The sequence below is a fragment of the Lytechinus pictus genome, chromosome 3, assembly GCF_037042905.1.
Source record: "Lytechinus pictus isolate F3 Inbred chromosome 3, Lp3.0, whole genome shotgun sequence".
NCBI classification, from domain to species: domain Eukaryota; kingdom Metazoa; phylum Echinodermata; class Echinoidea; order Temnopleuroida; family Toxopneustidae; genus Lytechinus; species Lytechinus pictus.
Window position 1 is genome coordinate 66,036,152 of NC_087247.1, and position 13,791 is coordinate 66,049,942.

Here is a 13,791-nt window from a genome sequence, read left to right on the forward strand (position 1 = left end):
AAAGGTCTAAAATACATGCTTTAAAAATCTGATTGAAAAATAATAAAAATTAACACTTTAAAATGTCTAAAATACATGCTTTAAAAACTTGGACAACCTATCAATCATCAATACACCAAACTGGTGAAGGTGACAGGCAAAGAGAGTATCACTTTCAAGACAAGATGGATGTACAAAACTAGCTTTCCAAAGCAAAGCTGAGGAAAGATAGCGAGTACAACCAGCTTGCTGAAGAAGTGATAGTTTGCCTCATCACCTGAAATCAAGAGGTGATTATATGCTTTATATTCCACATCAAGAACCACAATAAACATAGAAGCTGACATTATTCTTCTTCTTCTGGGAACAGTACACAGGCTGTCTGGTGTATTGTGGTACTTGTATTCATACCAAAAAAATGTAGCTTTCTTTTAAAAACATAATCACTTGAATCCATAGTGCTTTCATGCTAGTGCATATGATGTAAACTGTGCAAGCATCTAGACCTTGCTCCAGCAAGATACATGTGACCTCACAAAGGAATTTCAATGGTAAACAATGGGGGGGGGGGCAAAGTTTTAATGTTAGCTGGTATGTACACTGCACCTAGATCTTGCAAGATCATCCTGTGATGTGATGGAAAATGATGGAACAAAAAAAAAATGAGGGGCAATTACCTCTTTATTTTGTGTGTACTCAGACTACATAATAACTGTTATGTCCCTATGGGATGAAGTATCAGCGAAGCACAAAAGTTCCATCACTTTGAGTGATGATTGATTGGGAAACTACCATTTGTCACTTTTGACAAATCCTTTAGCAAGATTCTTAGTATGTGGGATATAATTATCATTATAATTACCCACCTATCCATAACTTTGTAGGTAAAAATATGAATTCAGGATTCTCACTATGGACTGGGAATACAATAGCTAAATAACAGCATGGATACTTACATTAGCTATTAATGCAGTCATATTGTCCAATGCTCCAAGAATATCATCTAGAGGAACAACTGGATTCGTTGAACCTGGACAATGATACCAAAAGGAATGCAAAATTATCAAATCTTAATGTTCAATAAGTCTAAAAAAGAACATTAATGTTTATGACCTCCTTTACTCCATTTTATCCCAATGTACCTAGAAGTACCTATGCAATATTCGAACCTAATTCAAAGTAAATTTATTCAGACTCACCAAGCTTTATTACCTGTAAACATTAGTCCTCCTGGTTTGTAAAAGATATGCAGTACAAGTAATTACTTTAAAGGGTTACGCCAGGATGAAAATGATTTTAAACAAATTAAAATGAGACAAACAAAGTACTGAAAATTCAATCAAAACTTGGATCAGGAACGAGAAATTGAAGACAGTTTCAAATTTTTGCAATATTTGGGTGAAGTTATCCTATACATGAAGTTTTAGGTCACTAAAAAGTCATGGTGAATGTGCAATGAGAGAGCTGATGATGTCATCTCCCAAAATATTGTTTTGTCTTTTTATTCCAAAGAATGTAAATAGAATTCAGTATTGATATACTGTGTGAGATAACAATTGTTGAGACTTATCTTGTTACAATTATTTTTACACACATTCTACATACATCATGCTATGAAAATATGAAATTATGATTTCTTGTCACAAAATAAGAACAGGCTAAAAGTGTTTTCACAAAAGAAATTACTTTTAAAGTCAATAATTATTTTTAGCCAAACTTTCTACAAAATTTTCAGCATTTTGCTCAAAGGGGAAATTTACCCTGAAGAAAAGTTTGTTGTAAAACTAGCAGAAAAAAAAAATAATTGGTGAAGGTTCGAGGAAAATCTGTTAAAAATTAAGAAAGTTATTAGAATTTTAAGTTTTTGAATTTGTGACATCATAAATGAGCAATTGCCCCACATTTTATGTCATATAAAATGCATGAATTTCACTTTTTAATGGCTCCTAATGAATTATTTTTGTTTTCTTTTCATTATCGGGTGTGAAGTGATTTGTCTGTTGATATACACAAGGTACGGTAAAAAATAAAAATCATTTTCAATTTTGTGAGAAAATGACATTACATTTACTTTTTACCATTCGCAATGTAGGAATGCTGCTCGCATATGACGTCACAAATCAAATAAAATGATTAAAATTCTAATAACTTTATTATCTTTTTTGCTATTTTAAAAATATTTTGTCAGAGTGAACTTCCCCTTTAAATTGTATAATTCATTTGTTCATTTAATAACTTATCACAATTTCAATAAAAAACTGGCGAAATACATATACATACAACAACAAAAAATGAAACCCCAAAACACAATGGTACTTTGCCAATGGAAGAGCCAAGAACTTGTTATATGATGATCAATTACTAAAAAAGTGCATTATTGTGTAAAGTACTCATATGCATTGCAAGATACATGAACATCATAGTTAATCATAGCATTGGCAGTTACGCAATTAAATCCTGAGTCCAATCTTACTTGACTTTGAAATTTCTTTAAAAACTAAACTGGTAACTCTGCGGAAGCTTGCTTGAATTAATATGTTCATTTTGTGGTTATAGATACAAAAACCAAAATGTGAAGGATTGGAAATCAATAATATAGATATAAATAATCATAATTTGGTCTTATATTTAAAGGCCAAGTCCACCCCAGAAAATTTTTGATTCAAATAAATAGAGAAAAATCAAACAAGCATAATGCTGAAAATTTTATCAAAATCGGATGTAAAATAAGAAAGTTATGACATTTCAAAGTTTCGCTCATTTTTCACAAAACAGCTACATGCACAACTCAGGGACATGCAAATGAAAGATTCAATCATGTCCATCACTCACTATTTCTTTTGTTTTTTATTGTTTGAATTATACAATATTTCAATTTCTACCAATTTGACATCAAGGCCCAACTTAACTGAACCATAAAATAATATAACAAGGGTAATGCCACATGTTCAGGGAGGAATGTTTCACTTGACAATGAGGAGAAAAATAGAATATTTCATATTTCATGTAATAAAATACAAAAGAAATAGTGAGTGGGTGATGTCATCAGTCCCCTCATTTGCATACCAACCAGGATGTGCATATAACCGTTTTGTGAAATTAAGCTAAACTTAAAAATGTCATAACTTTCTTATTTTACATCCGATTTTGATGAAATTTTCAGTGTGGTGCTTGTTGGATTTTTCTCTTTTTATTCAAATCAACTTTTTGTTGGGGTGGACTTGTCCTTTAAGCAATTGCTTAGATTCTTTAGGCTCTGTGTGTACTGTAACTGCTACACATAGCTTGATCCTACTGTCTAATTATCACACTGTGCAAGAACCATTTGTTATTGTATGAGACCAACCGTACAGAATAATTAATCCAACCTCCCACAGAGTCTGTGTTATAATTGATGTCACATGTCTCAGAATACAAAAAGGAAAAATATTATTCTTTCCTTCATTATCCCTTAGAAGACATCAGATGTTAAATAGTTCAAATGATGTATCTCTCCTGCCTACAACTCTACTCTACTAATTACAATATTCCATTTGACATACTGTATCCTTTTAAAACTGCTACACATCTTGTGCAATTAAAATTTAATTGCTGTTAGAGTTTGGAAGAGGTGCAAGTCTCTTCTTGTTCAAAGATATCTGACAGAAATGAAGTTAGTTCTAAATGCTAGAAGAATACATGTTAGTTCCTTACTTGAAATAATTTACAAATACATGTATATGCATTGATTATCATAAAGATACCTCCATCTGTAATTTAAAATTTAAAATAATAAGCTATCATTCTGGTATTCAGCCATGTTTCTTGAACTGCATTAAATTTAGAAATTGCTATTTGCTTTGTTCGATCAAAATTAAATTATTTGCTTATTCAGAAGAAAAAATGAATAACATAATTTCTCAACATTTTCAAACCTGTTATTGTTCAATCGGCTAATGAATATATAGATTTAAAATCAATCCACAGGTACTGTTTTACTGGAAGTCTACCCTTAATAATAAATAATTAACACAGCATTCATTATTCCCCATCAATCTACTGAATTATTTCAAGGTGCAGATTTAGATGCATGTATTACATAATGTGTGAGATGATTCCACGAATGTTTTTTAAACTATTTTTTTCTTCAATTTCCTGAGAAAATTTAGGGACTTTACATCACATGCAAAATATTCTATATGAAGGTACTGATTACAACCAATATTCTTTGTTTTTGCCAACTATCACCATTTGCCTACTTTTATCAAAATCAACTTGAACTTCCTTTTAAAGATGGTCTACCAATCACTATTTTGTAGATTAATCTTCAGAGCATCTTCTTCAAACAGATATTGCATAGTACAGTCCAATTCACCCCAACATTGAATCCAAAGCAGCCTCCATCAATTGTAATATCTTTAATAGGGTAAAGGTCTCTGTCAATTCCCATTCTACCAACTCAATTTAACCTCAATGCACTTTCTCCTACACCTCCTGACCCAGTCAGATATATCAAGGCGTTTGGTGATGACTCCCTGATTGCTGCAATCCCACTATCTTGGCTTGGATAAATGCATGCAGGTGTATACACCTTGGAACTTGGTATTAAACATGAAGCCATCCAGTAATCAAAGAAAATATCATGAAATGAGACGGACATGGGGATTCTACATGTACATGTTGATATTCTGTATGATATACCCAAATGCACATAAATCCAGATGAAAATTACACTATACCAATACTGTTAGCAAAGAACTTGAAAATTAAGCTGGGGGAGAAAAACACACAGCCAAAAACAACAATATTGTGATACCACATATAAATTAATACTTAATAAATAAACTTCATATTCTTCAAAAAAGTGTCATACAATTTATCATTAATTCTATTAAACCATATGATGTCAAATACCCCTATTGTGAGTTGAATTGTTTGCCAATATTTGATTGTGTTACAGTAAAAAAATTAGTATTTATGTTCAATTTTCATAAAGGAAAACTCATATCAATATGTTTAAAACAAATTCCTTTATTTTCTTGTACATGGCCCACATCAAAATATGCTTGTCCTTGATATTCAAAAGTGCATTTCACTAATATGTACCACTTTTGTGCTTTATATAGTAATCTTCCAAAATGTTTACACTGAAAGGCTACTTTTTTACTTCCCTTTTTGCAAGGGAAAGATCAAAGATGATAATGGCTCTTCTCTTTAATAATTCTTCATTTTACAACCCAATATTTTTTCTTTCATATTTCCTCATTTATATAGTGAATACAAAGGCCTCACTAGCTTTGCATATATCAGTATCACATTTTCATCTGTAATGCAATGAAACAAATTCATTGCTCAATATTTGATTTATGGGGATATTTGTAAGTCTTTATGTACAGAAAAATGAAGATAGATAGATAGATAAACATTAGAAAGAAAAAGGATTGCTGATGTATAGTGGAAAAGCAGAGCAGTGAGAGCTACACAACATTCGGTGAAGAGACGTAGACTAGGGGGTCAAGTCAGCATGAAGACATAACTCAACAGTTAGAGCAAGGAGCTTCAAGCTCTTGATTTTTAGCAAGGAGAATGGTTTTAGCATGGGTAAAGGGACACCTGCCTGTGCATAATGAGCCACAAGGAGGATTTGGAACAAAGCACAGACTCTCATATTACAACCACAACAGGCTGTGAACCCAGATGTAGCCCATAACCTCTATTTCTACCTAGTAGTAGTACATATGATCAGCCGTTCTGAGTTTCTCGAAAATAATGCAACATTTTCATTTCTAACTTTCACACATACATCATGTATATCATTTGGGAATTCAAACATAATAGGCCTTTACAAGTATATTTTTCAGGGCTTACATTTAGATATGATCAATACAATTCTGAATCTGAACCTTATATTGGTTATCACAGATCATCCCAGAATATTACCCATCAGACTTTGAATAAGTTTATATTTTGGTGGCATTATGTCTCACATGTTTGACATTTACTGACTCTTCACTTTTTTGCATGAATTTACATCTGTAATTGCATTTGTCTTTAGAGGAAAGTCCCCCCCCCCCCTAGGCTGATAACAAGTAAGCTTATAACAGCAAAAAAATAGAGAAATACATGTACATATATTGGTGAAGGTTTGAAGAAATTCTGTTAAAGAATAACAGAGTAATTAAATCTTTGATTTTTGATTTTGTGATGTCCCAGACGAGCAGCTCCTCCATATGTCGCATGATATAAATTACCCAAAATGCTATTTCATAAAAAAACTTATGATTTCATTTGTGGGGTAGATATATCATCAGAAAAATTACATATCATATCCCCTTCTACAGGAAAATATGAAAAAACTGTAACCGACGAATGGAGAAGCTGCTTGCAAGTGACATCAAAAATTTAAAAGTATGAAAATTCATAACTTTCTTCTTTGATAGATTTTAATCTAATCATTACCAATGTTTATATCTATTTTTTTTTTGGTTGCTTTTCATCAAAACCACTTATCGTCAGGTTAAACTTCCTCTCCATACATTTTGCAATCTCAGTCAAATACAAACCCAATTTCCTTCTGAAATGGGTGCTTAGTGCTAAATTCCTAGTTTAGAGGATTGTAATTCCAGTCTAAGCACACTTTTCCACTCTCCACCCAGGTGTTGAATGGGTCTCACTCAAGATGCAAAAGCTAAAGTAGTTAACGTAGCAAGTAGCAATAGAGTTTTGAAACTCTTTTTGGAATGCTCCCAAGGAAGTGGAAAAGGGGCATACATTGCGTCACTGAAGCATGCCAGGACCAGATGACGGGGAGTTATCTGTGAAGGTTGTGTTCAATTGATTTTCAAATTAAACAGCAACATGAATCATAATTGAAAACACAATTACAAAACCAGTCCAGGGTTGGGATCAATTACTTTCTTCAATTACAATTGCAATTGTAATTGAAGAAATGTTCAATTACAATTACTTTTCAATTAAATTACTTTTTTTTCAATTACAATTACCAATTACTTTTGTCAATTACAATTCAATAACTTTCTATAGTGTAAATAAAAATCAGATCAATTTATATTTTGTATGTAGCACCACCTACTTTGTGCACTTCTTTACAGCAAGTGTCTCCTCTTTCCTCCCTACCATGGGAACGGATACAGTTTCATGCAAGAGAGCACTATATAGCTAAGGGTAAAGAGAAATAAGCAATCCAGAGTAAATCAAACAATAAATTATTAAGTAATGTAATTAAATGTAATTGACAGTAATTTATTAAAGTCAATTACAATTTTTCAATTACAATTACTTTCCCTTAAAAAATATCAATAACGAATTACAAAAACAATTACTCTGAAATATGTAATTAATTATGTAATCGATCAATTACTTTGTAATTGAGCCCAACCCTGGCCGGAACACATACACGATCAGGGTAGGAATAAAATTGCACGGGGGCTAGCCCCTAGAATGCCCAAAAGAGCCCTTGGAAACTAAAAAAGGAGCCCCGGAAATCCCCATTCATCTCAATGTTAAAGCTTATCAAGTGTCACAGATTTGTCAGTAATACCCCTTTCATAAACCCATCCTCCAATTAGCCGCCTAAGAGTAATGCGGATAATTCAATAAAAATTGCGTTCACAAACTCCGAAAATAATCCACACTATTTTTACGAGCGCCCGTCCTGAAAAAGGCGGATAATCGTCATGACAACTGCACACGCCCCCTCTGATGCGTTGTGTTGGAAAAGGGTGACCTTGTGACCGCACCATGGCAATTATCCACATTATTTGGAAATGCGTTCATAAAGTCAAAATCTGGTCCCGATGCCGCTGTTATGCGGATAATTGCAGCATCAAAATAATGCGGATAACTCTGGTCCTCCTCCGATTTTACAACCAAATTATGCTGCTATTAGCCGCATAATTGGGTTTATGAAAGGGGTATAAGTTGTGAAAAGTAGCCCCGAAGTTAATTATTTTTTTGCCTGGATCAGAGCCATGCCATTCAGTGTCATACAATGTCAACTATAAAGCTGGATATTTACATCAATAAATTTCCCCCAAGGCTCTCATTAGGGACTTAGCATAGCTTACTGCACAGTTTGACTCATTGCAAGAAAAGTCAATTCTGCAGGCATACATGTTTGTGTAGACTTCCACTGCAAGAGCGAATTTATAGGCCGTTCAGACTGTCCCCTGTCACCCGGGGGAAGGGGGAGAGAAATCTTATCTCTTTACGACCGACCGTCCATACATCCCCCCCCCCCCCCCCGGTGTCCGGGAGATTGGCACCGGGGGATGAGTGGGCTAGGTCATCGGCATGGTTACGTAAGGCGTGCCCGCACATGATAACGCGGGAAATGCAATTACTTGCAGCTAGTCGAGCACTAGCACAGTACCTGAGCGGAAGAAGTTCTCTTGACACCACATTTCGCGCATGCGCACTTATGATTAAAACAGGTGCCCGATCTCGGATTATGAGCCAAGGTCGCTCTTCCTTCGAAAAACCCGGGGGATAAAACCGGGAGACGGGGGACAATCCTCCAGACTGTCGATTTTTCGGGGGATGTCCCGGGTGAGGGGAGACACTCTGAAAAGGGTGTTAGACGTTGTCTAAGCTCAATTGTGTTAAGTTTCACATTCGTGATGCTAAAGTTTTTAATTCTGAGTTGATCACGTTTCCAAAGGCACTTTTTTTAGCATTTAAATTTTCCTCCAAATCGCGAACTGAAAGATGTTTACTTTTACATGTATTCAGGAATGCGGGACACCGAACACATTCTTTGTTTTTTCATTATAACTACCCATGTTTTGTAATAACGTTTTTAAACCTGTTGCTGTTTAAATTTGAAAATCGAGATTGAACACCCCTTTTATAGAAATGTCATTCCAATAAAAGTGCTATAAAGGCATTTTTTCTCAGTTAGTCTAAAAAAATATGAATCAAGGTGGACTACCTGTTTAAATTCTTATAAATTGGCACATTTCTCTTTTAGAGATAAACCATACATGTACATGTACCAGGTCAATATGACTGATTTCTGTATTTAAAAAAATATTCAAATTCATTATCAATAAACTTCTTTCATAACAGAAAAGATAAATTATTTTTTTTTAGTAAAGAGTTTTGGGGGGGCATTCTGTCATTCATGAGTCCTCTTCTAAAATACAGAACGGGACAAACTTGCTTTTCATACTCTACAACATCTATAGATAAGTCCATTAAGGGGCTACAAAATGCACTGGCCAAAATCATTCACATTGAAACATTTTCCAAATACTTCAGACAGGTATTGCAGATTATCTGACTTTGAAATAATCTATGCCTTTCATGTTGTCTTACTTTATTTTCAAACTTTTAATAATTGAATTGATTTAAAAAAAAAAACTTTACATCAGAGTGGAATTTCCCCTTTTCTACATTTGAGTATAATGATATATTGTGCTGATTTGTGCATGTCTACAGAACAATTATTGCTTCATAACTGACAACAGATTATTCAGGTTTAAGATTTCAAAAAGCTACTTTAGGCAATGATTACTGAGAGAACTTCTATGAAAATGATTTGTTTCCGAGTGATGTTGCAATACATCTCTGCTCGCTTCAAAGAAACTTTCTTGTCAGTAGTCTGGTAATTCTATCTCCATCAGATCTACTAAGGGATCCACCCTCTATAACAAACCCACATGACTAATGGCAATAGCATCTAATTTAACAAAGGTTTATATTATGGCAATCCCAGACCAAACCCGTTTTGTGGTTCAGTGGTCATGGTTAGCCCCTGACTAACACACAGTGTCTATATATATGTTTTTTTTTTCATCGTAAAGAATTCCTAAAATTCTGTTTGTGGGTGTGCTTCTGATTGTCTCTATAAGTCATTTCACCTTGCAATGCCATTATTTCACTATCACAAATTAACAAATAAATCACAGATTAGAGTCATGAGACATTTAATTTCTGATCATCTGCAGGAACTGAAGATGGTACCTGAAGATGATCTGAAATAACAGGCTGAAAATTACAAAGACAACATCATGACTACAATCAGAGTTTTATTTGCAAATTAAGTAGGCCTATAGGGCCATTTACTATCATTGTGACAATAACTTTCTGCATTATTCAATAAGGATTTTCGTTGAACATTGTGGCCATCATAACTAAACAAGATAACCAAACAGTCATCATCATCTGGAAAACTCATATTAACCTTGACTTTCTAATAGTACCTCCATGAACACATGCCACTCACCATGGCCTGTGGCATTACTTACTCATAATGAGTGTATTGTGTCAAAGAATTTAACCCCAAACACTGATAAACATCAAATAAAGGCTCACAAACAGATTATGGAAGCAGGTCTATCTCCTTCTAAGATTGTAGTTCAACTTCAAATAAACTTTTCTTGTCAAAGGCGAGTGAAAGAAATGCTATTTTAATATCAGATTGATAATGCTCTTGGTCAAATTAGTCTTGTTTTAAAGCACACAAACAAATGTACAACACAAAACATATATTCAGAAATACTTGTAACGTTTTGATTTTAGATCTATTTCTTTAGATAATCTGCAAATTTGTCAGACTGGATTTACCTACACACTATCAAAATAAATGAATACTCACGTTTCCGTTCTGATGAAGATCGTGCTATAAATGAGACATAAAGGATATCATCCTGATTTAAAGGAGTTGGACTGATATAAAAAATGTCACTGCTTGATTTTACTGAATCCAGCATACTGGTCATATATCCTCTGAATAACAGATCATAGTGTTCATACCATGACTCCACCTAAAAATGAATGCATAATTTAGAAAATGAAAACGTTGCCTTCAATTTGAACAGACCAGTATTAAACATGTATATGACCAGACATACATGTATAATTGTATACATGACATACAAACTATCAAGTTTTGCAAAGCAAAACAGTTGACATCTTCACTAGATATTAACATTGTCAAGTTCTTCCAAGAAAGTGGAATAGTAAAGTAAATCATACTTGTCCTCTATCATGAATTGACTATTTGTATAATTTTCCTTTCTTCATAAAAAAAATGTATGAACATAGAGACACATTTCCTTGGTATGTGTTATGCACTAGAAAAGAACAAAGCATCAATAATTGAATCGAAAAATGAGAAATGGTGTTAAAAGATGTACACAAAGAAACAAATGACAGTTAATTTTTTCATGCTAGTTGATTTTCTTTTCTTTTGAACACACAATATTTTTAGAACCAAGTGAATATTTCTACCATGTTCTTTCCAAGTATAAGATTTAACTTCTTACTCCACAGTTATTTTTAAACTGCCAGCATGAGACAAATAATATGTGAAAGCTATCAACTTTAACCTTTCAGTAATTCTTTCTCGACAGGGATTCATTCCTCAGAATTCCACCCACAAGAGTCACCTCGGTATGCCACAAGGTGCTCATTCCGTACAAGACATGCAAAAATACAATCAATAAGGGAAAATTTGAAGTCGTTATTTCAGGTCTTGTATCATCAATGCAAAAATCAATTTATAAAATAAAAGTTTATTGATAGATGAAGAATAGCTTGAATAAGCTGAAACTGATATTGACTTGCTTGATGTATTAAAGAAAATAAAAGTAGATGCAATAATAGGAAGGAGTCTTGTGAATATCATCAAGTTTGGGGAATGTTCGACTTATTTCAGGTCGAAATGTATTAACCCTGAAAGGACTAGGGGGCCATGATGGCCCCCCCTCGACGCTTTGCGCGATATTTCCGAAACACAAAGAGATAGTGCCGCAAAATTTTATGACTTTCTTCTTTGAGGTGTCGCGCAACTTTTGAGACCAAATTCGCGACATACGGGCATACCACCGCGACGTCACGTGACTTTTTACGATGCAATGTCATGCCGAAAATGGCTCATTTTTATTCTTTGTGTACAAAGCCTATGGGAGATGAAATTCATAAAAGGGTGATTATTTCCATTCTAATTGGTCTGCTGAATTAATTTAGGGTTTAATTTAGTTGTTAAATGGTCTGTAATAATTTCCATTGAAAAAAACAATGAAAAACAAAAGATGAAAAAACAAACAAATACATAAGAAATTCTAAAAACAAAGAAATACATAATTTTTCTTTGTGGAAACCTTTAAATTAGATAAAAAAGATGACATCTGCAAAAAAAAGAAGAAAATTTGAATTGAAATAGGGTGTTAAATATGCAAATAGTGTTTTTAATGAATAAATTTGCATATTTTATTCATAATAATAAAAAAATAGCAATTTTCATAATTTTTTTTTATACTAGCTTGTAGTTTATATGGTAAAGAATGTGCGTGCCAAATTTGTCGCGATCGCGCGAATGGCGGCCGAGATCAGAAGGGGGGGCCAGTCCCCCCCAGTCCTCGATACGTCTCAAATAGCCCAGTCCTTCTAGGGTTAAAGCCAAAGGTAGACTATAATAATCTTAGCATTTTTGTGGAGAAAAAGACATATTACTATCATTTGTACTTACCGTGATTTGTGTAAATTGAAGTGTAACAATATTCTCAATTTCATTTGATGAGAGATCACTGACTGATATTTGATTAAGGTGAGAGTCTCCATGGTCAGCATCCATCTGAAAAAATAAGCAAAAAAAAAGAAGCCTAACTAATATATATGTAAATATAGATATATATATATATATATACATATGAAGAGCTCACTTGCAAAAGGGGTTAGGTCCATTTTTCATCAATTTTTTGTCTCAATGTATAGATTTTTAGTAGCTCTATAAGATGATACCAAAGAAAAGTTGAAATTCCCATTAAAAAGTGATCTCAAATGGCAAAGAAAAATCACTTATTTTTCAAAAGGGGTTAGGTCCATTTCAGTTTAGTTGCAAAAGGGGTTAGGTTCACACATAATTTTTTTGGAAAAGAATATTAAAAAAAATATGAAGACAGGTAGATTTCTTTTATACCCAATTTTATGTTCTCATGGTAGGGTATCATGAAAATTTAGTTTCGCATAGGAATATTGCAATATAGGAGAATTTAAAAAATGATTTTCTTGGAATGGACCTAACCCCTTTTGCAAACAAACTCTTCTGAACAGCTCATTTGTCAAAAGGGGTTAGGTCCATTGTTCATAAATTTTATTGTATTCTGTCTCAAAACCTCAAAATTTTTAGTCACTCTGATGAAAAGAAAGAAAATTTCAAATTCACATGAAAACGTACATTGTGTAAATAAAAGTGGCAAAGAAAAATTACTTTTTTGATCAAAATAGATTGGATTCATTTCAGTTTACTTTCAAAAGGGGTTAGGTCCACAATGATAATTTTTAAAAGAATATATAGAAAAAAATTGAAGACAGCTAGATTTCTTTTATACCCAATTTTATGTTCACATGATAGGGTAGTACATCATGACAATTTAGTTTCTCATAAGAATATTGCAATAAGTGAGAATAAAAAACATGGTTTTTCTCGGAATAGTCCAAAGTGGATCTAACCCCTTTTGCAACTTAACTCTTCATATATATATATATTTCGCATTTACTTTGAAAGGTGAGTTTCAGAATCCATATGGCCATGAACAGACATGTTTTTCACGACTGTTTCAGAAACGGAATTCTCTCTTTTGTCACATCATGGGCACTGACGAAGAGTGTGACTTTACCTTCCATTTTTTAGAGCTATGTTCCTTTTAAATCTACAATTTTATTTCTAAGGCATTTACAAAACCATTTATGATTATTTTATTCTATATGCTGAAGCAGACTATTATATATATATATATATGCATACATCCTACGAAAGGGCGAAGTAAATGAATGGGTTTATTCCATCATAATACACATAAGTCGAAG

At 33.3% G+C, this 13,791-nt stretch overlaps 1 protein-coding gene across 2 annotated transcripts in view; it reads right to left on the reverse strand.

The window, feature by feature from the left end:
* Positions 1 to 13,791, reverse strand: part of LOC129255400 (mucin-2-like) — a 32,535-nt gene that overhangs the window by 6,718 nt on the left and 12,026 nt on the right. For both annotated transcript variants that reach the window (XM_064097604.1, XM_064097605.1), the window contains exons 3-5: positions 12,452 to 12,556; positions 10,577 to 10,745; positions 936 to 1,009 (exon numbers count right to left, since the gene is read on the reverse strand). In XM_064097604.1, the coding sequence (XP_063953674.1) occupies positions 936 to 1,009; positions 10,577 to 10,745; positions 12,452 to 12,556 (348 nt within the window). The remainder of the gene's footprint in view (positions 1 to 935; positions 1,010 to 10,576; positions 10,746 to 12,451; positions 12,557 to 13,791) is intronic.